The sequence below is a fragment of the Xiphophorus hellerii genome, chromosome 11, assembly GCF_003331165.1.
Source record: "Xiphophorus hellerii strain 12219 chromosome 11, Xiphophorus_hellerii-4.1, whole genome shotgun sequence".
NCBI classification, from domain to species: domain Eukaryota; kingdom Metazoa; phylum Chordata; class Actinopteri; order Cyprinodontiformes; family Poeciliidae; genus Xiphophorus; species Xiphophorus hellerii.
Genome location: NC_045682.1, coordinates 13,723,139 through 13,749,675, shown reverse-complemented (window position 1 = coordinate 13,749,675; position 26,537 = coordinate 13,723,139). Strand labels below are relative to the sequence as shown.

The 26,537-nt window shown below is 42.5% G+C and overlaps 2 protein-coding genes across 5 annotated transcripts; one reads left to right on the top strand and one right to left on the bottom strand.

The window, feature by feature from the left end:
- Positions 1 to 240: 240 nt before the first annotated feature.
- On the top strand, positions 241 to 20,734 carry taf1 (TAF1 RNA polymerase II, TATA box binding protein (TBP)-associated factor). Of its 4 annotated transcripts, none has more exons than XM_032575971.1 (41): positions 241 to 557; positions 730 to 844; positions 951 to 1,074; positions 1,166 to 1,282; positions 1,794 to 1,913; positions 2,051 to 2,292; positions 2,408 to 2,623; positions 2,963 to 3,205; positions 3,274 to 3,511; positions 3,646 to 3,753; positions 3,838 to 4,005; positions 4,097 to 4,224; positions 5,141 to 5,248; positions 5,354 to 5,527; positions 5,764 to 5,937; positions 6,036 to 6,140; positions 6,233 to 6,433; positions 6,510 to 6,651; positions 7,096 to 7,226; positions 7,323 to 7,403; positions 7,485 to 7,634; positions 7,728 to 7,847; positions 8,045 to 8,220; positions 8,325 to 8,557; positions 8,652 to 8,859; positions 8,961 to 9,126; positions 9,278 to 9,489; positions 9,601 to 9,709; positions 10,743 to 10,841; positions 10,921 to 11,098; positions 11,191 to 11,258; positions 11,335 to 11,457; positions 11,565 to 11,657; positions 11,766 to 11,850; positions 11,931 to 11,998; positions 12,495 to 12,611; positions 12,910 to 13,017; positions 13,193 to 13,288; positions 18,137 to 18,338; positions 18,696 to 18,861; positions 18,973 to 20,734. In XM_032575971.1, exons 2-41 carry the CDS (start codon positions 731 to 733, stop codon positions 19,193 to 19,195), a joined length of 5,934 nt encoding a protein of 1,977 aa, XP_032431862.1. In that variant the 5' UTR covers positions 241 to 557; position 730; the 3' UTR covers positions 19,196 to 20,734. The 4 variants fall into 4 exon arrangements, with proteins under 4 accessions (XP_032431862.1, XP_032431861.1, XP_032431864.1 ...); XM_032575970.1 differs by having other exon boundaries at positions 8,961 to 9,132; XM_032575973.1 differs by lacking the exon at positions 12,910 to 13,017 and having other exon boundaries at positions 18,973 to 20,641.
- A 268-nt stretch (positions 20,735 to 21,002) lies between these two features.
- Positions 21,003 to 26,183, bottom strand: LOC116728144 (SLAIN motif-containing protein-like). Its single transcript, XM_032575975.1, has 7 exons — positions 23,896 to 26,183; positions 23,452 to 23,585; positions 23,232 to 23,351; positions 22,318 to 22,416; positions 21,890 to 22,177; positions 21,562 to 21,687; positions 21,003 to 21,466 (listed from the first exon to the last, which is right to left on the bottom strand). The coding sequence occupies exons 1-7, from the start codon at positions 24,306 to 24,308 to the stop codon at positions 21,216 to 21,218; spliced, it is 1,431 nt and encodes a 476-aa protein (XP_032431866.1). The 5' UTR covers positions 24,309 to 26,183; the 3' UTR covers positions 21,003 to 21,215.
- Between the last annotated feature and the right edge of the window lie 354 nt (positions 26,184 to 26,537).

Sequence of the window (26,537 nt, the reverse complement as noted above, 5' to 3'; positions counted from 1 at the left end):
GAACGAAAAAGAAGCTGCTTTGGGGTGGACGTCACATACCAAAATGGCCCACGAACCAGACTCAAATACACAATTTCTGACAGGCGAAATGGGTCGAGTCCATCAAACATTTTTATTTATTTTTATTTTTTTACGTTATTGATCATATTCTTTACTTCAGTATTTTACTCCTTGTGTTTCAACAGAAATTTCAACAGAAGTTTCAACAAATTTCCGAGTAGCCCGTAAACGCGTCACGCTGTTCTTCCGGGTCGCGGTGAGGTTTCCGCTCGTTTACGGATAGCTTCACTGTGTTGCACAAATAAAAACAAAGCTTCGTATCTAATCGGGTTGTGTCGCGGTTTTGTTAAATACATTAACATCATTTATCATAACCTGGCCAATTTAACCTAGGCACGGAGGGAAACATGCATAGTAACATAGATTTTAGCTTACGTATTGCAGCTTTTTGAGTTTAACCATCGTTAGCTAAACCTTTTAGCGCTTAGCTGCCTGTGCTAGCATGCAGTGAAAATACCAAAACAAAACATACACAGTCTCAAGAAGAACCAGAGAAGGTAAGTACAACATAATTCCCTTCACTAAATACAGTACCGGTCTTGTAACTTGAACACTAACGTGTAAAACATCGTCATTGTTGCATAGCTTACGTACCTTCGGTTTAGCTGTGTACCTGACAGAGTTTGAGGATGAATAGCGTGTTTATAATGTCATTTATTCTTATTGCAGGATGTCTGATTCAGACAGCGATGAAGACCAGGACCGACCTTTTTCCCTCACTGGCTTCCTGTTTGGAAACATCAATGAAGATGGCCAGTTAGAGGGAGACAGTGTTCTGGACAATGTGAGCCTTTTCAAGACTTTTTGTTACAATATTATACTCTGTATGTGAGTATTTTACCAGTTTTTAGGGAATATTTGTCTCTGATTTGCTTATTGTCATGCTCCAGGAGTCCAAGAAGCATCTTGCTGGTTTGGGGACGTTGGGTCTGGGCTCTCTCATCACCGAGATCACGGCCAATGAGAGCGAGAATAAGGAGGAAAACAGAGAATCTGTAAGCGTGGATTCAGAGGGTGAGTATGAATGATGGTAGCGCTTGGCAAGACTATGACCAGCAACCAGATGTGATATATTGACCATATATTTTTGTATCTCCTATTGCAGGTTGGGTGAAAAGCACAGACGATGCAGTGGACTACTCTGACATCAGTGAGGTTGCTGAGGATGAGACTAAAAAGTACCACCAGGCAATGGGGTCTTTGCAGCCCAGCAGGAAAACAGGTGATTATCTTAAGCCTCCATTGTATCAGTTTCAGCTCCATTTTTGTACCCTTAGATTCTATTTCTATTTTCTACCTGTAAACAAACAGTGTCACAACGCTATGCTCAATGGTTGTTATTTTTTCTGTCATCACAGATTGTTGTGGAATTATGGAGATAAGTAATCACAGCTGTGCTCAGATCCCATGTAATTTAATGTAATTTCATATCACCTCATGAAATCTCTTACGTTACACCCTATTCTGCAGTATTTAACTTGTAAAATATGTTATAAGTTAATCCTAAATCTTGATTTAGGATTGTGTTTCAACAGACATTCTGCTCTGACATGTCATTTATTGGCATCAAAAACCAAATTTCCTTATAATAGACCAAGGTTAAAATATGAAAAGCGATTTTACTTTGTTAGTTGTTGCGGCGGCACAATACCCTTATTGTTTGTTTTCTTAACCTTATCTTTTACTCTCTATTTTTTGGTGTGTAACCACATCTTTAAACTCCTTCGTTCTAGATGATGAGGATGATTATGATGCCGACTGTGAGGATATTGACTCAAAGCTTATGCCTCCTCCACCACCGCCTAGTCTTCCTACTCCAGCTAAGAAAGAAGAATCGCCCGCCGGTACAAATGGTAAAAAGAAATTATAAAATATATTTTTAAGGGCTGTCTGTAAAAAAAAACCCAAAAAAACAACAACAACAACTTGTGCTTGTATTAAAGTTGGATTACTACTTTACTCCAACTTTAATTTTTCTCTGTATTGGCAGTTGGGGAAGAGGGCGATGGCATCATCTTGCCCTCCATTATTGCACCGTCCTCCACTGCCGATAAGGTGGATTTCAGCAGCTCTTCAGACTCTGAGTCGGAGACGGAGCGGCCCTGCCAGGGTTCAGGAGTTCTAGGGCCTCCGGACAGTCTCACCCTTCCTCTTGCGGGCATCATGCAGAAGGATGCTGCCAAGGCGTTACCAAGTGTCACACAGCTCTTTCCAGAGTTTAAGCCCGGCAAGGTAAATCAGTTTTTCAAACATAAAATAAATCTGATGCTGTTTGAGACTCATTTTTTAACTAAATTGAAATGAAACACGTAGTCTAAGAGGTTGTTTTTTTAAAAAATTTTGTCAGGTTCTTAGGTTTTTACGGCTGTTCGGTCCTGGTAAGAACATGCCTTCAGTTTGGAGGAGCGCCCGGAGGAAGAAGAAGCGGAAACACAGAGACCCTCAGCCGGGGACTCCTCCGCCAGAGGAAGACGCCTCAGAACCAAGTCAGGAGAAAAAGTCTGGATGGATTTATGAGTACGCACTCCCTCCACCCCCAGAACAGTGTCTCTCTGACGATGAGGTAAGGCTTTCGATTTAAAAGGTCTTGTAGTTTATTCTTAGTTTTTGAATGCTTTTATGAGTTTTGAAGTTATTTTAAGGATTGAAAAAAATTTTTCTTTATGTTTCCAGAGTTATTTTGTATCTTAAAGGATAAAAATCTGAATTAAACTGTCTAAGAATTATTCTTAACTTGTTTTAAATTCCAATTGGATCAGTTGTTTTTGATTTGCCACATTAAGTCAGATCCAGCAGATAGATGCACACTCATTGAAAAATAAAGAAAGATCCATTTCACTGTGATTTGTCACTTCTTTCTAGTTTAAAACATGTTTTTCACATGTTTTCTACCCGTTGTTAGATAACCATGATGGCTCCAGTGGAATCAAAGTTCTCGCAGACATCCGGGGACGCGGACAAAGAGACAGAGTCTCGACCTAGAGTAGCAGAATGGAGATACGGTCCGGCCCAGCTCTGGTACGACATGCTGGGAGTACCTGAGGACGGAAGCAACTTCAACTACGGGTTCAAACTCAAAGAAGATCAGCCCAATGAGGCTGAAGAGCAAGATCTGCCCAAAGAAGTAATAGAACCTCCTGAAGAGGTTTGTTTCCACAGACGAGGATTACATTTATTCGACTAGTGGTGACTCTCCATTTTATATTTCTTCAGGTTCAGAAGGAAGACGACAACATGGATGTAGATGACGATGGTGGCGATGGAGATAAAGTGAGGCGAATTCTGGAGAACGAACTGTTCCTAATGGTCACTCAGCTCCAGTGGGAGGACGACATCATCTGGAACGGAGAAGATGTAAAACACAAGGGAACCAAGACTCAGAGAGCCAGCTTGGCAGGATGGCTCCCCTCCAGCATGACCCGAAATGCTAACGCTTATAATGCCCAGCAGGGTGAGAGTAGACGCCTGGATAATATGCACAAATAAACCTCGTAATGTTACAAAAAAGTCGCTTTTTTGCTGCAAATCTCTCAACACCAGGTTCCATGAAAAGGAAATAAAAGCATAAACTTTATGATCTTTCAGGTCTGACCCGAAGCAATTCCCAGCTGGTCCCACCGATACCTCTGCCTATTCCAAAAGCTTCCTCGATCTCTGGCTCGAAGCGGGAAAAAAGCAGCCACGACAATCAAGGTGTTCTTTTAGTTTTCTCTGCACAGTTATTTTGTCAAATAGTTTCCACTTTAATGTTTATTGTTTATTTTTGTTTCTTTGCAGCCTCTCTAGAAGAAGACTGTTCGTGGTTTTCCATTTTCCCCATTGACAATGAGGAGTTGGTGTACGGCCGCTGGGAAGACAACATCATCTGGGACGACCAGGAGATGGATCACTTTCTCATGCCGCCGGTCCTTACACTGGATCCCAATGATGAGAATATAATACTGGGTGAATTAGAAACCGTAACCTCACCAATCTCAACTTCTGTGAAACATGTTTAACTTCAGCTGGATATTTACTGAGCTCCTGTGTCTTCTAGAAATTCCCGATGAAAAGGAGGAGGCAACGTCTCATTCGCCGTCAAAGGAGAATAAGAAGGAGACGGCAATCAAGAAGAGTCGGATTCTGTTGGGGAAGACCGGCGTGATTAAAGACGAGCCACAACAGGTATATCAGTCCATCAAAGCAGACAGAAATTCTACAACCTTCAATGACTTTATTTGCCACACAACATATTTTCAGAACAGATGGGACTATACATATTCATGGTTATCAGTGTTGGATTTAAGGCAAAACAGTAGTTAACCCGATAAGTGAGCATTAGCTGGCTTTTTTTCTATGCTGTGTTAACTTGGACCTGCTTGTGGAAGATGACATATTTATACCGAATAAGTTTTTTCACACTTCATGTGACGTCACATCAAACTTCCTTATAGTTTTGGGGACTTTTATGAACCAGAATGGAACAAGTACATGGTTTTCAATATCTTTTATAAACATCTGAAAAGTGTTGAGTTTATTTCCATTTATCTCCTTTTTACGCTAACATTGCTGAGTAAATTCCAGTGTAATTAATTGCCCCCAGAAGTTGCCTATTCAGTGAATAGACAAGCTGTGCGTAATTTAATTCAAGTTGAAAGAAAATGATGAAACTCTGAAGGAGCTACAGAGATCCCTGGCTCAGTCAGCACTAAATAAATCTGATCTCTGTGGAGGAATAGCAAGAAGAAGTCATGTTTGTTGTTTTTACGTGTCATGTAGGAGAAGGTGTTCAATGATAAAAATTAAAATAATAATAAATTAAAAAAACTCTTTGGCTTATATGCAAAATGCTATTTTTTATATCTTATTATTATCATTAAGATATAAACACACAACTTAGCCTTCTTTATGGATCACTGAAGATCATCAGTGGATGCGGCTGCTATTAGCAGGACCAACAGGACATGGCATTCACCTGAGCTATATGCATGTTGTGTTCTTCTTTTTTTTCTGTTCAGACTTTTGTTAAAGTTTTGTTAAGAAAAAAAAAGAATGTTTGTAGTTGTAACATGACATTTTTTAAGATTCTTTTTAATCACAGAACATGTCCCAACCTGAAGTTAAAGATCCCTGGAACCTCTCCAACGATGAGTTCTACTATCCCAAACAGCAAGGCCTGAGAGGAACGTTTGGTGGCAACATCATTCAGGTAGCTAACAGAGACCAGACGGATCAAATGGGTTTATACCATATGTTGCCAAATCTTTCTTTGTTTGTTTCTTTTTTTTATGAGTTCTTTCTCTGTCCTGCACAGCACTCTATTCCAGCACTTGAGCTGAGGCAGCCCTTCTTCCCCACTCACATGGGTCCAATGAAGCTTCGGCAGTTCCATCGACCGACCCTGAAGAAATACTCTTTTGGAGCTTTAGCGCAGCCGGGTCCGCACGCTGTTCAGCCGCTGCTTAAACACATCAAGAAGAAAGCCAAGGTAAAGAAAGCCCCGCTTAAGACAAACGCGAATTTATCCTTTTGTCTTACATGAAGCTAATTTATTATTACAGCTCTGTGAGTCGGCAGGTCTCTGGGATCATTCAGCAGATTAGTGAACACAGATGGAACAGGAATGAATGAAAACACAAACCAGAGAGAAATACAATTCAGCAGCTCCCCCTCACTGTTTTTCTTTTTAATAACACAATGCATATACTGTGCATTGGGGAATAGATGCGAGAGCAGGAGCGGCAGGCAGCAGGCGGTGGAGACATGTTCTTCATGCGAACGCCGCAGGACTTGACCGGTAAAGACGGGGATCTAATCCTGGCGGAGTACAGCGAGGAATACGCGCCTCTCATCATGCAGGTTGGCATGGCGAGCAAGATCAAAAACTACTACAAAAGGGTGAGTAGTTTCTTTGTTTTCAGCTGTGACTTTACGTCCGTTCGTACTTGGTCATTGTATAAATGTGTTTGTAAATGCAACATTCCTGTGTCCTGCAGAAACCCGGAAAGGATCCAGGAGCGCCTGACTGTAAATATGGAGAAACAGTTTATTGCCATACCTCCCCTTTCCTTGGTTCTCTTCATCCTGGTCAGCTTCTTCAGGTCTGCATCCCCACGTCTTTGATTATGTATAAACAATTAGATAAAATCTCTCTGACCTACTGACACACGGTGATTTTCTCGTTTTCCTAAAGGCGTTTGAAAACAACCTCTTCCGTGCTCCAATCTACCTGCACAAGATGCCAGAGACGGATTTTCTCGTCATACGAACTCGACACGGCTACTACATCAGGGAGCTCGTGGACATTTTTGTCGTCGGTCAGGAGTGCCCGTTGTTTGAGGTTCCTGGTCCAAATTCCAAACGTGCCAATACTCACATCAGAGACTTCCTGCAGGTTGGTGCATTCATCTCGTCGCGGCGCATTGACCTCACCTCTTTATGTTGCTAAAGGTCATCTGCGTTCCCTGCAGGTGTTCATTTACCGCTTATTCTGGAAGAGCAAAGACCGTCCTCGGAGAATCCGCATGGAGGATATAAAGAAAGCTTTTCCCTCACACTCAGAGAGCAGCATCAGGAAGCGGCTCAAGCTCTGCGCTGACTTCAAGCGTACAGGTAACACACACACACACGCGCGCACCCCCACCCACACACGGACTGAATTTGGGAGGAAAAGCTTTAGACATTCACACATGGCTTCTAGTGTTGATCAAAATGGTAGCAAGAGACAGGGATTTTTTTTACTTAGCTGTTCATTTGGCTGTCTTTCCATCTCTTTCTAGTTGTGTTGTGTGTTTTTTTTGCTTTTTTTTTTCCAAAATCTTGATATCTGGAGATATCTGTCGTATATTCATAGCGTACCGTCATTTATACTTTAAAAATTGACCGAGATAATGGACTGAGAGCTCTAGAAGGCCTAGAAGTGGAGAAAAGTCTGGAATTTAGTTGGAAAGCTAGTGAAAAGATTGTGAGATTTGTCTTTGCCTATAACACTGTGTCCTGAGATCAGGGGAACATTACCAGTACAGGAAAACTCCAAGTGTCTTGTCTTCGTGTCAGGAATGGACTCAAACTGGTGGGTGCTGAAGCCTGACTTCAGGTTGCCCACAGAAGAAGAAATCAGAGCCATGGTTTCTCCAGAGCAGTGCTGCGCTTACTACAGCATGCTAGTTGCAGAGCAGAGGCTTAAGGTAATAATGGTTATCTCATCTTGGGGGGAAAAAAATAAAACCGAACAAAGGTAAATGTTATATTGCGTTTAACTTTGTGTTTTCCATCCATTGCAGGATGCTGGGTATGGTGAGAAGTCTTTCTTTGCTCCAGAAGAGGAGAACGAAGAGGATTTTCAAATGAAGATCGATGACGAGGTGCTTGATGACGTGAACAATGTTTGAGACGAGAGGAAGCAAAGCGTCATTTTCGCACTAACTCTGTGTCATGGACCGCAGGTCCGGACGGCACCGTGGAACACAACCAGAGCCTTCATCTCCGCCATGAAGGGGAAGTGTCTGTTGGAGGTCACGGGAGTGGCAGATCCCACTGGCTGTGGAGAAGGTTTCTCATATGTGAAAGTGCCAAACAAGCCCACTCAACAAAAAGTCAGTTTTCTGAAGTAGATTCCTGTCATCCTGGTATCATTTTTTCCAGGTTTTCTGCCTTTTTTTCATATATTTGTCTTTGTTTTTCATCAGGATGACAAAGAGCCACAGCCTGTGAAAAAGACGGTGACCGGGACGGACGCTGACCTGAGGAGGCTCTCTCTGAAGAACGCCAAGCAGCTCCTTCGCAAATTTGGTGTGCCAGAGGAAGAGGTAAAAACCAAATTATGTCTGGTTTGTTGGCAGGTATTTACTCAAAACATACAGTTACTCATACAGAAATGGAACTGCTGAATGCCATATTCAGCTTTATACAACTATTCATCATGATGCTGCCACCAAGCTGTTTTCTCTGGGAATGGCATTTTTGCTCCATTTTTCAGCAGTCCTTTTTGTTGCTCTTGTGTCAGATCAAGAAGCTTTCCCGTTGGGAGGTTATTGACGTGGTGAGGACCATGTCCACGGAGCAGGCACGTTCAGGCGAAGGCCCGATGAGCAAGTTCGCTCGAGGCTCTCGCTTCTCTGTCGCCGAACACCAGGAGCGCTACAAGGAGGAGTGTCAGAGGATCTTTGACTTGCAGAACAAGTGGGGCTTATTTCGTAGCATCATATTTATTACCCTGAAGTCACCCTGTGGAAGTTTTTAGTTTTCTTTTTATTATTATTATTATTTTCACCCCTCGATGGCAGAGTGTTGGAGTCCACAGAGGTGTTGTCCACAGACACAGACAGCAGTTCAGCTGAAGATAGCGACTTTGAGGAGATGGGTAAGAACATTGAGAACATGCTGCAGAATAAGAAGACCAGCTCACAGCTTTCCCGCGAGAGGGAGGAGCAGGAGAGGAAGGAACTGCAGAGGATGCTGATGGGCGAGGAGAGCGATCGTGACAACAAGGGACGCAAAGAGCGCCGCAAAGGCTTGTGTAAGCAAACGAGCGTTTCAGCTGTACAAGAACACGTTCTACCTGCTGAAACGTGTGTCTCTACCTTCTCATGTGACCATCCTTCCCTTTATAGCCAGTGCCTTGTCCACCAGCTCCCACAAAGATGACGACACGTCCTCCGTCACCAGCCTGAACTCGTCGGCTACGGGGCGACGACTCAAGATCTATCGCACCTTCAGGGACGAGGACGGCAAAGAATACGTGCGCTGCGAGACGGTTCGTAAAGCATCCGTCATCGACGCCTACACCCGGATCAGAACCACCAAGGACGATGAGTTCATGTGAGTTTTGGCTTTCGATCCCAGAGTTTTAGGTCCGTTTAGGAGGAGATGGATCCCTCACACCTTCATTCTGTCTTTGTTTTGCGGGTGTGTTGTTTCAGACGAAAGTTTGCCCTCTTCGATGAGCAGCACAGAGAGGAGATGAGGAAGGAGCGCCGGCGTATTCAAGAGCAGCTCAGGAGGCTGAAGAGAAACCAAGAGAAAGACAAGATCAAAGGACCTCCGGAGAAGAAGTCCAAGAAGGTCAAGGAGAGACCAGACCTCAAGGTAAAAGTAAGCTTGCTGACTCAGTTTTATAGACATTTTCTTTCCCTTTTACAAGCTCACTTGGAGTTTAAATAGTTTAAATTTGTAGCATATACTGATCACGTAGATTATTATCGTGTTCCTTAATGTTTGCTTCTGGGTTTTTTTCTAGCTGAAGTGCGGCGCATGTGGAGCCATTGGACACATGAGAACCAACAAATTCTGCCCGCTGTACTACCAAACCAACGCCCCACCCTCCAACCCGGTCGCCATGACGGAAGAGCAGGAGGAGGAGCTGGAAAAGACTGTGATCCACAACGACAACGAGGAACTCATCAAGGTGGAGGGCACTAAGATTGTACTGGGCAAGCAGCTCATTGAAAGGTACCAGATCGTTGTTTATTTCATTTCTAATCTATTCTCATAATGTATATGCTTTATATATTATGTTTTATCCTCTTTGATACATGTGAGCTGCTGCTGCTTCTTTAACAGTGCCGATGAGGTGCGCAGAAAGTCTTTGGTGCTCAAGTTTCCAAAGCAGCAACTACCACCAAAGAAGAAGAGACGCGTTGGCAGCGCGGTCCATTGTGATTACCTCAATGTGAGCACCATTATCAAACATTCAGTCCACACCTAGGACTGACCAAAACTAACCCATTGTTATAAAAGAATCAAATCAATAAATTAAAACTGAATAATTTAAAGGTTAACATGCAGAGAGGAAAGTGATACACAAATAGGTAAAAGGGTTAAAAGACCACAAAATATGCAAGTGAAACACAGTGCGAAATGTGATTAAACTAATTTTTATTAACTTTGCTACTTATTGCAATTTAACCACTCTTCAGGCCAACAGAGGCTCTATAAAAACCGAAATTGTAAAGTTTATGAAAAACTGTCACTGTAAACTTTTGACCATGATTCTGTAGACGAGTTAAAAGAAAGGTTTTGGTCAAAAATGGCCCCAAAGCAGTGGAGTTAAAACGTTTTGCACACCGAGTTGAAGTTGTCAAGTTTAAAGTTCCCTTTAGCTACAGTTCTTTTTATTGTTTTTTGTTTTAACTTAAAAAAATATTTATTCCAAAGTTTTGTACCTGCTCAAGAATAATGTAAATACGATATTTTGATTAAACAATCAAAAGAAGTAATATTTTTGTAAAAATAAGCCATTTTTAAAAAGGAATGTCCTGTTAAAACATATCCTGTATTTTTGGAGTTTATCAATTTCTCAATGAAATATTTTCATTCTACTCATTCGACAAAACATGATATATGGTTCATGCGTTGTTTATTTCGCGAGGATAAATATACTGACGTTTGCTTTTGAAGTAATTGCGGGATATTTGTGAACGTGCACAGTATACTATGAGGTTAAAATAAAAGCAAAAAACTTTTGCTTTTTGGTTAAAGAATAAGACACTGTGTTTAGTACGTATCATTTTCCTTTGAAACAAATTTTTAACTAGCTGCCTTCAATTTGCCTGTCCTGGCTGGCTAAGTTTGTACAAGTTTTGATTTCTTGTTATGAGCCAGACAAAACCCTCTGGCCTCTGTGGATATTGTTAAAAGTTTCCTTGTAATCAGATGCTCTGACGTGTTTTTCTGACTCTGTTTTTCTTCTTTTCTTTTAACAGAAACCACACAAGGCAATCCACCGCAGACGCACCGACCCCATGGTCACCCTGTCATCGGTGCTGGAGGGAATCATCAACGATATGCGGGATCACCCCAACGTAAGATCTCAGAAACATGCTCTAGTTTGGGTTTCTCCCTGCCCAGGCTCATCAAAACCATTCCTCTCCCTAAATCTAGACGTACCCTTTCCACACACCGGTCAACGCCAAGGTCGTCAAGGATTACTACAAGATAATCAATCGGCCCATGGACCTGCAGACGCTGAGGGAGAACGTGCGGAAGCGGATGTACCCGTCGAGGGAGGAGTTCCGGGAGGCCGTGGAGCTCATCGTCAAAAACAGCGCCACATACAACGGTGACTTTGGATTCAAAACTCTCTTCACATGCCTTCGAATTTTCCCCGTCAGTGTTCTGAGATTGATCTGTGTTTTTTTTTTTCCCCACCAGGAGCGAAACATCCCATTACACAAGTGGCGCAGTCCATGCTTGACCTGTGTGATGCTAAGCTGAAAGAGGTGAGTTAGAACCAGAATATCTTTATAATATCATTAGTTTCAGCCATAACCATCACATTTCTGCCTGTGACGGCAGAAAGAGGATCGGCTGGTGAGGCTGGAGAAAGCGATCAACCCCCTTCTGGATGATGACGACCAGGTGGCGTTTTCCTTCATCCTGGACAACATTGTGACTCAGAAAATGATGGTGGTTCCTGATGTGAGTCTGCTCTGCTCTTTCTTACTAGAAACAATATACAGAGTGCTTGATCCGTGATAGAATTGATTCTCACTTGTTCCCTGCTCTCTCACTGTTTCCTTCAACAGTCGTGGCCGTTTCACCATCCTGTCAATAAAAAGTTTGTGCCGGATTATTATAAGGTTATTGTAAATCCTATGGATCTGGAGACTATCCGGAAGGTGAGACACTAACAAAAAGGCTGTAATTTTAAAAAGTGTCAACATTATAAAGAAATCAGGCTGAGACTACTAAAATCCTACTGTCTTTTTTTTTTTTTCGCTCTGCAGAACATCTCCAAGCATAAATACCAGAATCGGGAAATATTCCTTTCAGATGTCAGTCTCATCCACGCCAACAGCATCAAATACAATGGTGCTTGTTTGTTTGTTTTTTTTCTTGGTTTTTTTGACTTTGTGTAGAACAACATGTAACAGAATGTGCCTTTTGAACAGGTCCAGACAGTCCGTACACCAAGACCGCCCTGGAGATTGTAAATGTGTGCAAAGGAACCTTAGCAGAGGTATGTTTTATTTGTTATACATATTATCTCTGTGTATAAACCAGTGGTGATATCTTTTAGGGATCTTTTTAAGATCAAACACAAGAGTTGCAGGTTTTGTGTTGAATTGTGAATGAAGTGAGGATTAGCTTTACAACAGTAAGGATTCCCATAGAGTCTGGAAAAGTCTGAATTTTAATAAAAACATATCGGATCCCCAAACTTTATTCCCTATGTTAGTGTTTAAGTCTTTTCTGTGCATTTATTTATCCGTTGAAACATGTCTTACATCACCATCCACCAGTTCTCTTCCGTATTTTCTGTTTTTTGTTAAGTAAAAGGAATAATTTTTGTCACGTACAATGTGATTGAATCCCGTTTTTGTTTTTCTTGTCACACAAGTATCACTTTAGAGGAAGTTGAAATTTGATTTTAACTCTTGACATTTTTGTTTTCTCGAAATGGTTGACACTAGAGGGTGGAAGTTTTACTGAAATAACGTTTCATGTCTTTTCAGTACGATGAGCACCTGACCCAGCTGGAGAAGGACATCTCTACAGCCAAGGAGGCAGCTCTGGACGCAGCAGACTTGGAGAGCCTGGACCCAATGACACCCGGGCCGTACACGCCGCAGGTAAGCGCGTCCGCAGCCCGGTTAGGTTGCCGGCATAGAGGATAGAATCGTACATAGTTGTACATGTAGTAGATTCCTTGCTACATCGTTCACTGTTATTCCTGCCCTTTTTTTCTGACTTCTTTGCTCTACTAGCGCTCCCCTCCAGACTGTGACGTTGTATTTGGTTTCTTCACCACAGTGTCTCCTTCTTTTTTTTTTCCCCTCCCCCACTTTCCAACGTGTTTCCTGTGCTTCACTCCTGCCTTCATTTCCTTTCTCTTTGTTTGTGTATGCCACTGTGTGTGGTGTTGGCCAGCCTGCTGATCTGTTTGACAGCGTGGCTTCAGGGAGTCTACCCAGAGAGCCCAGCAGCCTTTTCTCTGAGGGACCTCTGTTGGTTGCTCCAGAGAAGAGAGGGGGGCAGGTATGGAGGGAGACACATGCCACCTCTCCTCAGACTTTCCTCAGAGCATCGGGCAATTTATTTTACCTGCTTGCCAAAAAAGTTGTCCAGTACAAAGCCTTTTTTAATATAATATGCTTTCATTTCAGCAAAGCTGGTCTGTTTGTGATTATTTTTGTGTCATTCTGGCTCTCAGGGACGGCACATGAGGAGACCAGGAGAGGAGGACTCAGATGTGGACATCGAGGGCTTTGAGGAGGAAGATGATGGGAAACCCAAGACTCCTGCTCCTGTAAGAAACATCAATTACTTATATGTGAAAATGAAAAGATGGGGATTAATCTTGTTGAAACAAAACTTATTTAGTAGTTGATTAATTTTAAGTGGAGTATACAGACTAAAAAAAAAAGGCAAATTACTGAAAGGACAACATACTCAAAGGTGTAAAAAAGCCTAAAATGTACTATATATATATATATATATATATATATATATATATATATATATATATATATATATATATATATATATATATATATATATATATATATATATATATATATATATAGCTGGCTGGATAGCTCAATAGATAAGGCATCAGTATATCACCCGAGAGGGCAGGGTTCGAATCCAGTCTGGGTCCTTAGGCAAGACCCTTCAAGCTACTGCCTACCTCATACCATGAGAGACACAAAAATGCATAACATGCCGGCTCAGACGTCAAGGTCTGCGTCAGGTGTTGGGGGACCAGAGCACCTTGATGACAAATGGGCTACTGGAACAAGACGGAAATGGGCGAGAGATGAAAATGTGGATCTGTTGGAATGCTACTACTCAAGTAACCCTAATCAGAGAGGTTACATGCAAAGACTGGTGAAGGAATGGTTACTTCGACATCCCCAGTCAACACTAAGCGCTAAACAACTAGTAGCTCAGTGTTCCAACATCCGCAAACGGCAACTGCTATCACAACTTGAGATTGACGAGATACAACACAAATGCTACGAACGCTATGAACTGTGGGGACTTAACTACAAGTCCCCACCCAGTCAGGGGATACACGGCCCCATTGAGCGAATCAGAGCTGAACGAGACGGCTGCTGACCTGAGAGAGAAAATCATGACCCGAATGACGCCAATTACAACGGGTGAGTGAAGTACCATCAGAGATCATTGAGAATGTGAATGCAGCATTGAGAACAATCCCTACCAACACCATAACAGAAACCAATGAGCTGATCTACAACTCAGCATCAGTGATCCTTGAGACACTTGGCTATAAGAGCAGCCATGAGACCCAATACCCACCATGGAAAAGACGGTTAGAGGCTAAAATCAAGGTATCAAGGAGGGAAGTGAGCCAACTGTCAGAGCTCCACAAGGGTACAATGAAAAGACCAGTACCCAGAAAGTACAGGCAGATGCCCATACCTGAAGCACTCGAAACTGCCAAACAGAGGCTCCAAGCCTTGGCCAGCCGCCTAAAGAGATACACAAGGGAGAATGAATCCAGAAGGATTAACCGGCTCTTCTCCACTCAACCAGCTAAGGTGTACTCTCAATGGCAGGGTAATAACAACAGAGTAGACCCACCAAGGCTGGAGACTGAACAATACTGGAAAGGCATATGGGAAAGGGAGGCGTCCCACAACAGCAATGCACAGTGGTTGATCTCTCTACGAGAGGACCATAATAACCTCCTCCCTGAGCAAGCCTTGGTAACCATCACTGTGACAGATGTCCAAGAAAGAGTCTCAGGTATGAAAAACTGGACAGCACCAGGGCCTGACATGATCCATGCCTACTGGCTAAAGAAACTCACTGCCCTCCATGAGCGACTGGCAGACCAAATGAACCAGCTGCTACAAAGTGGGACTCACCCTGAATGGTTAACTGAAGGGCGGACAATCCTAATCCAGAAGGTGGATTAGGATGTATAACATCAACAGGACTCTGAGAGCCTTCATTGCAAACTCGATGAAGCTGTGGAAAACCACCCTTGAAGCCAACTGCAAACCACTTGCACAAGTGTCCATCAAATGTGGCATATACCAAGGAGATGCTCTGTCCCCGCTACTGTTCTGCATAGGCCTGAACCCCCTCAGCCAAATTATCAACAAGACTGGCTACGGATACCGACTCAAAAATGGGGCCAACATCAGCCACCTTCTCTACATGGATGACATCAAGCTGTATGCCAAGAGTGAGCGAGACATCGACTCACTGATCCACACCACCAGGATCTACAGCACGGACATTGGGATGTCATTCGGACTAGAGAAGTGTGGTCGGCTGATCACAAAGAGGGGGAAGGTCATCCGCACAGAAGGGGTCTCACTCCCAGAAGGAACAATACAGTTACAAGTACCTAGGTATACCACAAGCAAATGGCAACCTCGATGAGGTCACAAGGAAAGGAGCCACAGCTAAATACCTCCAACGAATAAGGCAAGTCCTGAGAAGCCAGCTCAATGGCAAGAACAAAATCCGAGCAATAAACAGCTATGCCCTGCCAGTAATCAGATACCCTGCTGGAATAATTAGCTGGCCAAAGGAGGAGATAAAAGCCACTGATATTAAGACTAGAAAACTACTAACAATGCATGGAGGATTCCATCCATTATGGACCATAATAACCTCCTCCCTGAGCAAGCCTTGGTAACCATCACTGTGACAGATGTCCAAGAAAGAGTCTCAGGTATGAAAAACTGGACAGCACCAGGGCCTGACATGATCCATGCCTACTGGCTAAAGAAACTCACTGCCCTCCATGAGCGACTGGCAGACCAAATGAACCAGCTGCTACAAAGTGGGACTCACCCTGAATGGTTAACTGAAGGGCGGACAATCCTAATCCAGAAGGTGGATTAGGATGTATAACATCAACAGGACTCTGAGAGCCTTCATTGCAAACTCGATGAAGCTGTGGAAAACCACCCTTGAAGCCAACTGCAAACCACTTGCACAAGTGTCCATCAAATGTGGCATATACCAAGGAGATGCTCTGTCCCCGCTACTGTTCTGCATAGGCCTGAACCCCCTCAGCCAAATTATCAACAAGACTGGCTACGGATACCGACTCAAAAATGGGGCCAACATCAGCCACCTTCTCTACATGGATGACATCAAGCTGTATGCCAAGAGTGAGCGAGACATCGACTCACTGATCCACACCACCAGGATCTACAGCACGGACATTGGGATGTCATTCGGACTAGAGAAGTGTGGTCGGCTGATCACAAAGAGGGGGAAGGTCATCCGCACAGAAGGGGTCTCACTCCCAGAAGGAACAATACAGTTACAAGTACCTAGGTATACCACAAGCAAATGGCAACCTCGATGAGGTCACAAGGAAAGGAGCCACAGCTAAATACCTCCAACGAATAAGGCAAGTCCTGAGAAGCCAGCTCAATGGCAAGAACAAAATCCGAGCAATAAACAGCTATGCCCTGCCAGTAATCAGATACCCTGCTGGAATAATTAGCTGGCCAAAGGAGGAGATAAAAGCCACTGATATTAAGACTAGAAAACTACTAACAATGCATGGAGGATTCCATCCCAAATCCAGCACCCTGAGACTGTACACGAGCCGCAAGGAAGGAGGCAGAGGACTAGTGAGTGTGAGAACCACAGTCCAGGACGAAACAACTAAGATCCATAAATACATCAGGGACAAAGCCCCAACAGACAATGTGCTCAGTGAATATCTCAGACAACAGGGAACGGAGGTTGAGGTGCCAGAGATACCATCATGGCAGGACAAGCCCCTACATGGGATGTACCACCAGCAAATAACCCAAGTGGCTGATATCAGTAAATCCTACCCATGGCTGGAAAAAGCTGGACTCAAGGACAGCACAGAGGCCCTCATCCTGGCCGCCCAGGAACAGGCCCTAAACACCAGAGCAATAGAGGCCCAGATATACCACACCAGACAAGACCCAAGGTGTAGGTTGTGCAAGGAGGCCCCTGAGACAGTCCAGCACATAACAGCAGGGTGCAAGATACTGGCAGGGAAAGCGTACATGGAACGACATAACCAAGTTACAGGCATAGTGTACAGAAACATCTGTGCAGAATATGGACTGGAAACCCCGAGATCAAAGTGGGAAACACCCCCAAAGGTGGCGGAGAACACCAGAGCTAAGATCCTGTGGGACTTCCAGATCCAGACAGACAAAATGGTAATGGCGAACCAACCAGACATTGTCGTAGTGGATAAACAACAGAGGAAAGCCGTTGTGATAGATGTAGCAATACCAAGCGACTACAACATCAGGAAAAAGGAGCACGAGAAACTAGAGAAATACCAGGGCCTCAGGGAGGAACTGGAGAGGGCCTGGAAGGTGAAGACCACAGTGGTGCCTGTGGTCATCGGGGCCCTCGGGGCAGTCACCCCCAAACTGGACCAATGGCTACAACAGATCCCAGGAACAACATCAGACATCTCAGTCCAGAAATGTGCAATCCTTGGCACAGCCAAGATACTGCGCAGAACCCTCAAGCTCCCAGGCCTCTGGTAGAGGACCCGAGCTCAGAGGATAAGAACCACCCGCGGTGGGTGAGAAGGGAATTTTTTTTTATATATATATATATATATATATATATATATATATATTCTGCATGAAAGATTTTAAAAAATCTGTCTGTAAATATGTTCTACCAAAAACTTCTCAAGTGGCATAGATTTAGCTTCAGTTGTTTCAAATTCTGCAAAAATATAAAAATAGGTCAATCTTTTTAAGAACCTTTTGCTATCTAATTAATAATCCAAAAAATAAACACAGATCAGCTCCTACACTGTATTGATGTTAAGTCAAGCAGAAAGGGCTGAAATGTTTTTTAGCTCCAGACGCACCCTCTGCTACAAATCATCAATCATCTTATGTTATTTTCTAGAAAATAAGATGTTTTTCTTATTAAAAAAGAACCAAAGAAATACATCTTTCAATGTATTTCTAATATTGTATATAAAAAAATCTTAAATAAAAAAAACGTCAGAATGCGGCAATTTGTTTTTAGTCCAGCTGTCAGGATAATCAATAACGTAATCAGTTGCTAATATAATCGTTAGTTGTGTTGTTATTCATGAAATCTTAATTTTATATTTTACACTTTCATTTCTTTGTCTGCTTTCCAGGCAGAGGACGCCGATGGAGATCTGGAGGACGAAGACGATGAAGAGATGTTGCTGCCGCCTCGCAGGCGGCTGCACGACGACGACGAGCGAGGACACGGGCGGTCGAACCACCCGGCTCAGTCCAGTGTGCTGTACCAGGATCTGCTCATGTCTGATGGAGAGGATGACGCCAGCGACGAAGAAGGGGACAACCCGTTCTCTGGTGAGTTCATCAGAAACTCTGTCAAAAGTACTTGAACTGGACTGGATTTTATTAAGGAGTATCCAACGCACTCCACACTTTTGAGATATAAATATATTTTTGTAATTGTCCTTTTTCTTAGCATTGGAATACTTTTGCAAGGCGCTGTGTTTTAACTCTTCCCACAGCTTATATTCTTTGCCTTTCTACAGTTGCATCTTAAATTTAGGATTTCATTTGTGACCTTAAAGTTTCCCTGCCTGTGTGTTTATGTGTTACGTTTATCTGCCTGTGTGTTGGTGTGTTGCGTTTCCCTACTTGTGTGTTTATGTGTTGCGTTTATCTGCTTGTGTGTTGATGTGTTACTTTTCCATGCAGGCATTCAGCTATCAGAAAGCGGCAGCGACTCTGAGAGGGAGGTGGATATCCGACCCGCGCCTCCGCGGAGAGCTCAGGATACGGCCCGCATGGGCATGGAGCAGGATGAGAGCATGATGTCGTATGAAGGGGTTGGTAATGAACACATGGAAGACAGCAACATCAGGTAAAACAATAAATAGATGTCTTTTCTCACATTTCTCACTTTTGAAAGCTTCATACAAAAGAAAGTCATTTTTAAATGTTTGCGTTTTGCTCTCCCTTTCGTTTCTCTCAGCTACGGCAGCTACGAGGAGACGGAGAGTCGCAGTCAAATGCAGCCGTCCAGCATGGGAAACGGCGAAGAGTACGGCATCAGCGAGGAGGAGGAGGAAGACGAGGAAGATGAAGCGCGGAGAAGAGGCCCAGCTGTCCTGTCCCAAGCCCAGCTCAGCGAAGACGAAGACAGCGAGGAGTTCCGATCCATCGGAGGAGACAGTGACATGGACTCTGATAATTAGTCGAATTTCATTTTCCTGACTGGACTTTATCAACTTCAACATTGTTGGAATTCCAATTTCAAAACAGAGAAATCAGATTTCTCAGGTAAATACTGTATGTAGAAACATTTTGTAAATGGTGATCGCCGCTACTGTGGAAACTTCGAGAGCAGAGCATTGTAAATTATAGCTTGTTCCTTTTTATGTAAACTGAATAATATCCATCATGGTGGATTCCAACATGGAGGTGTGAGCTCGCTTGTTTTTTTTTTACCGTTTTAAGTCAGTTAAGTATGCAACAATTGTTGGCTGTTTCTAGGCTACCATCAAAGTAAAATAATACTGAAGAACTATAAAAATGCTGTCTATAATAACTATAAATGCTGTCAAAAATAAAACTTCAGTTCCCCATTAGTTGCAAGTTTGTTTGATGAAATATTTGATGAAATGTTCTCACCTACAGCCAGTTTCTCAGATAAGTCCCAGGTATTCGATTACTTTAAAACAACGAAAAAGGTTGGAACTATATGAAAACAAACTAAAACTACAATTTTTTTTTTGTTTGTTTTTCTGGGAACTCTAAAGAATTCCTTTCAGTTCTTTTTAAATTTACTTAAAGGATGTTTTGTCCAGCTGAAGTAAGTGTGTCGTTTGGAGATCATTTGTAGAAAACCATAGATTCTCCAATTCAGGTCTTGAACAGCAGGTGGCGCTTCAAGAACAAGCCAAATGTGATCCTTACTATTTGTCTCCACTGAAATAGAAGTTAAAGGAACTGACTGGTAGAAATGTTATTTATGAATAAAAGTGAGTCAACAAGCTTCAATGAAAAAGAAAAAAAGATCCCTCTCCCTCTGACCTGCAGCATGTAGACTAAATCTGAAGGACATCTTCTTTAAATGCTAACTTGCTCTTGGCCTCTGTTTCCAGCTGCTGACACTTCCTTTCACACATTATTTACTTGTATGACTTCTTCTTTGGCATGATGATGGTAAATTGCACACTTCCTGTTGCAATCATTCCTCTCACAGCAGACCGTTCCGTTGTCAGCCGCCCTGAAGAGAAGTGTCACCGCACTTCCACTTTCATACCAACCTTCAATCTACACAAATAGATTTCTGTACAGTGTATTTTAATCACTCGTGTTGCAGATTATAGCTTGTCAGGTCTATGTGTCTTATCAGGTTCAGCATATGAGCAAAGTTTATCAAATAAGCGTTTTATGTTCTTTAATGTTACGTTCAGAGTTTGACCAATCAGAAACTTCATCTAAAGAAACCACATGATGATTTCACCTTGAGCAACATACACCATGTCATTGTGGCAAACAAATGTTGCCTTTGTCTGAGTTTTCTTCAGCAATACCTTTCCTATCCTAAGTTGCAGAGCTTACACCCTATGGTTGTCCTGTTAACAGATTATTTGGACAGAACAGACAAAAACTAAAAAATAAGACAATCATGCCAACTTTTATGCAATTGTACACAATTTGTTTGAGAAGATCGTCTATCTGGATTCTTTTATCACAGGTAGACAATAAAAGATCTTGTGATTTCCTGCCATATTTTCCAATTTTTTACGTTGGTTTATATTTGTACTTTGCTCGAGTTCATAATTTAATCTATTCCATAGATCTACCCCGCACACTGATGTACAAAAACTGATGGGTTACCATGAGCATCCTGGCTGCTTCTCTGATTAATACTCTCTGTTCAGCTTAGGCTGTTGGCCATGTCTTGGAGAATCAACAAACCTCTGTGAGAGGGTGAAAGTTTAGGATATTGGATCAATAGCTGTCCTGTAAACAGTTGGGATAAAAAAAGCACACCACACTTTACAGATTTTTATTTTTAAAAACCATCACTTGCTTTCTACTTCCCAGCTATGCACTACCTTGTGTTAGTCACATAAAACACATTGAGGTTTGAAGTTGCGGTGTGACAAATGTGATAAAGTTTTAAACAGTACAAATAAATTTTTAAGCCACTTTTAGTGTTCTTCCTCATTAGTTTGTCTAATGGGGATTTCCCAGTGAAATTTTTCACCTTTGAATGGATGAGGCATGCCTGCCCCAGGCCGCAGTGGACACCCTGTCTGGCGAGGCAAAAACTCGCCCACGAACAGACAGGTATCCCTTGGAAGGGTGAGCAATCCTGCTGGGACTGAGGGACTGGGACCTCTGCGGTCTTTTCACCGCCGTTATTCTGTCTGGGGATTCTCTCATCAAGCTGGAGACGTCGCTGGAGTTCAGATACGCGGCACGGCTTGACGCTGTTGTGGAAGATGGAACAACTGCGACGCAGGGTTAAGTGGTTAGATGTAATAAGAGACGTGAAAAAGATCAAACTTATTTCTGCAGTTTGTTGACAGTGTAGAACGATAGAAACCTGGGGGATGGTGGTTGCTGTGGCCAGCAGGTTGGCTGACATCAACCTCTAAGCTTCTGCTGTTCCTGACAGCCTGGAGAGAGCGCAGGCTTGTCTGCAGAGGTGACCTCATCCTGCCTGGCGATGCTGCAGACAGGAAAGGATCAGATTTACTACCACTTTTCACCCCTAGAATAAGCAGTAGAAAATCCTAACCATAACTAAAATAGAAAGTTCTGCAGATCAATATGAAAACATGGTTTAAAATCTGTAATAAATCTCTCCATAGCCAACAGCATGAGTTGTGCATTGTGGTACAATTTAGTTGTGATTGTGTCGGTGTGTGTACCTTTATTCTGGGCAAGCCTCAGCAGCTTGAACTGGGTTACTTGCTGGTGAAGTTTGGTCAGTTTTGGGCTTTGGCCGCCCTGCTTAGCCGTTGGCGTTGGTAACTTGCAGCTGGAAGAGCCTGCAGCTGTCAGACCGGGCCTGCAGGCAGAGTCTGGAGCAGTGTTTTTATTTCTGGAACTGGAGTCACCAGCATGGTCAGCCTCGGTATTTAAAAATGAGGAAAACAGGTCTGAGTTTCTCCTCAAGGCAGCTGCAGCAGGCATGGAAATATAGTCCTGTCTTAAACCTGAAAAGTGAGAGCAACAAGTCTTATAGTCTGACCTTGTTTAGGCGCATAAGGTAAAATAATCTAGAAAAATCATGGATTACCAGCTGAAAGATAATTGAAATACATGCCACCAGGTCCCTTGTGTTCTTTATACTCACTGTCTTCCTGTATTCTGGCCATTATGTGGACATCTGTTATATCCTGTAGTCTGTAGCCTGTGGTTATGAAGTCATCAGGGTGGGTCACCTTAGCATGATCTATGCAAAGTAAGAAATGGAAACCTTTTGGTGATAACTGTGCTACAGTGTCAGATCTAGGCCGTAGGAAACGTATTCATTTCAAAAAAGTTATTTAGAGTTCTTACTGTTAAATAGACATGTATTTTGTAACTTTTTACGTGACATCTTCATAAAAAGCTTCAAAACCACTGACTCGTATGTTGCATCATCTCTCTGCGGTAAGTCTGACCTTTTGAAATGCACGGTATCTCTGCCTTGTTATGCTTCACATTCCGCTAACACAACATGTTGAGGAGTTTTTATGAAAGTCCACTGCGCCATTTCCACAATATCATAGTAAATGTTTGACATACTGGAAGTTTGCGTAGGTCGACTTCCTTGTTTTCTGTCTACTTCCTTTTTGCCTTTCCTCTGTCAGGACAGAGCTTGTCTTTTTTGTTTGCTTTATCATTCTGCAGGGTTTTCTGCATATTTATTTAGAGTGTAATAAGAACTCTTAAAGAATTCTGATGTGTTCTCCTAACTAGTGTTCATCTTGAAAATAATACCCAACTATGTGCTTCTGTAGATCAGTGACCTGTCATACCAATGTGATTGATGTTCTCGATCTTATTATTATCATAGTTCATAGTTCTTTTGCAAAACTAGACCACCTTTGGACTATTTTCTGTAGAACCACCATAGCTGTGGAAGAAACATGTTGCAGTCCCACCCACACTGTATCCTAAACTTCACCTTTTGACATATTGCTTAGTGCTTCTCTGAGTAAAAAAATTTTGCGTTTCTGCAAATTGTCTAAAGAGAATATGCCGGCGCTTAACTGCAGATTTTACCTAAGCTGTCAGGGTCATTGAGTGATGTGTTGACTGATGTTTTGTCCTGAGCGAAACCCAAGGAGACACTCTGGGAATGAGTGGAAACTGCTGCATGTCTGCAGAAGTAATATCTTGATCCTGGCGATGCTAGAAATAAAGCAAACCAATGACCATACCACATTTCTTTTAAACAGATGAACATTTGTAAGATCCTAAGTATGTGAGGCTGATTTCTAACTTGGATCCAGCTTGTTCATCAGCCCACGACGGGCAGCCTCCATCTCGGGGCTGGGGTTATCCAGAACGTGTCGACACCACCTGAGAGCAGACTCCCTCTCTTCGAACGACGGCCTATTCGGAGGCTCATATAACCTGTGAGAAAGACAACGTGATCTATTTATATGCCTCGGACATTTTCTGCTCAGGGTGTTCAGGGTGATGCAGAGTGTTTGTTTTCTCCCACATCTAGTCTAGCACAAAATCCAAAAGAGTCTAAAACAAGTAAATGAATGTTTGTGGTTGTAACTTGACAAAATGTAAGAAACTTTTGCAAATTTCACTGAAGTGTTAAACCAAACATTTTAACCATGCCTTCTAAAGTTTATAATTTAGACAAGATTGGTGTAAATACATAAATAACCACAAGGTCTGCTCAAGGAAACTCAATCCTAGCAGAACCTACCAGCTCTCTTCATCTCCTATGCTTTCCTCTATATCAAGGATCTCCACCACGTCCAAAGCAGACTGCTCTTCCTCTACGTCTCCACCATTCCAGAGGTCTTTTTCACTGTCATAGTAGTATAAAGAGTTGTCCGAGTTACCCCAGGGTTGCGGTGAATTACACCCAGACTTCAGACTATCAAGTCTTAATCTAGCATCCATGGCAAATGATCTGCTGGTCCAGTTCTTGACTCTTGCTGGTTCAGAATCAGTCCAGAAGTTGCAGTATAGATGCGCCTGTTCGTCCAGCTGTGCATTGCTGCTTTTTACCTCGCCACTGATCGCAGGCCAGTTCGCTGTCGCACCAAACTCTGCCTGGGTTTGACTGCACGAATATTCTCTCCAGCTGCTTTTCGTGTGGTCTTGATGCTCCATTTTCCCTGCAAAATCCTCAAACCTCCTTGTGGCTCCAAGCTGCCATCTGGGAACGTTGATAAAATCTTCAATTGCTCTCGTTAAAACAGCTCTTTAAAGATGGAAAATTCTGCTGGTTTTGTTCATCACACACAGCAGCAGTCACATCTATTGACCCAGATTCATTGAGTGAGGTTGTTAAATGAGGGACTCAACAGATTGGATGGATTTAGAGAAGCATCACGAGCTTAAGTGGATTAGCACAGGTAGGTACTTAGAAAGAGCGACCCAGTCGGCATCACACTGTCATGGCTCATATTGACACTAAATTTAGGCAGCAGAAATAGCCAGTCACACACATCACCATGTTCCATGTCTTTATCTTTATGTTGTCTTCTCTCTGTTAAGTATTAGATGTTGCTGAGGACTTGTTGTGGTTCTTGTGTCAAATCCTGTTGCATTCTGATCCCTGATGACCTCGATTGTCCAAAGACCATCGATAAGATTATGAAGTGGGACCAGCAGAGACTCTCCACATTGCAGTAAGACAAACAACAGAACCCTACAGTGACGGGAGCTGAGAAGGTCAAAACATTCATTTGACTTGGTTTGATTTGACAAAGGCCAGACTGAGAGGTGTGGTTTTCATCCACAGGCGGATAAGCAGACTTATTTACAGCTTTCCTTACTACCAAGTTAAACTCAAGATTCTTCTTCACTCACAAAGTGTGAAGAGCAAAACCTTCTTTGGTTTTGTGGTTAAACGCCAGCTAAGAAAAAGTTAAGAAAAGAGTTCAGATAAATGTAACGACATGAAAATGATACATTTGTACACGTACATAACAGATGAAAGCAGCAGAAAAACATGTGCGACATAAGGTCTTTCATTTAGTGCATATTCATTCCACCACATAAATCCTCAGAACGTAGGAGGAATAATATGTTGATGGGGGCGTGAAAAGGTGAAGGCCTTTTGAACCTTTGAATGCCCCAGGCGTGGCTCAGTGCGTAAACAAATGTGTATATCATAAAGGCACAGAAGACAATGGTCTGCTTTTCCATGGCTCTGAAGGTTAACACCTACGTCTGTTGACGTGTTAACCATGTCTCTTTATGTGCGGACATCATGACATAGAAAAACACTTGTAAAAAAAAACTTCTGAGTTTTGGTCTGAGCCAATAACTCTCAGAAACCAGAAAAATATATTTTCCTCGGTGAGGACTGTTAAATGCATGGTGACAAATATGTCCTCCTCTCTATAGAAAGAAAAGATGAAGTTGCCGTTTGACTTTACTTTTATTTGAGCTCTGTTTCATTTTTTTTTTTTACCAATAAAAATGTTAAATGCGTGTTGCACTTAAAATAAAATGCTTTAGAGCAAAACATTTTCATCAGTCAGAACAGCTGCTGTGCACCTTGTCTTTAAATGTACCTGCAAGGCTTTATAATAATTTATTTTTATATTTAATTGAGCCTTTACTACAAATTTTACCCATAAAGTTGATAAATTGAATAGAGTTAGCATAACGGTGCTAAAAATAGAGTTGTAGTTAGGCTATGCTAAGCTAAACAGGCTAATCACGTAACTAGAAAAATGAGTCTGTGCCCTGCCACTGTAACAGACAAATCTACTGCATAGTTTTTGCATGCTAAACATGTCCACGTGTTTTGTTTGGGTTGATAAACATTTTTGTCATTCAAGTTTCAGCCCACTGTTCATTGTAATCTAAGACTGCAGGGCTTTTAGATGAAATTGCAATCTTAGTGTGCCACCCTTCTACAGTTTGCAGACATGCCTCCGGCAGTAAGAAAAAGACACACACTGTATAACAACCTCTTCCCTCCATTTACCTACACACACACACACACACACACACACACCCACCCACGCACACCCACACACGCACACACACACACACCCACACCCACACACGCACACACACAAACAACAAGCCGAGAAAGAAGCATGAAAATACACAAAGTTGTATCAGCTCCGGGCGTTATATGTGTTGAATTATGTTCTTTACAGAAAGTAGCCCAAAACCAATGAGTGAGTTTGAAAAAAATATATATATATTATTACTTCTATAGGTTTTGCAATAATAAAAAAAGACCCGAACAGCTTGCATGGCTTAAACTTACAGCACACAGAATTTACCACAAGCTGGTTGCCGCTGATTGGTTCTTCAAAAAAAAACTTCAAAGCATCATTCTGCATTTGTTTCTACGTCAAATTGTCCTAGTTACTG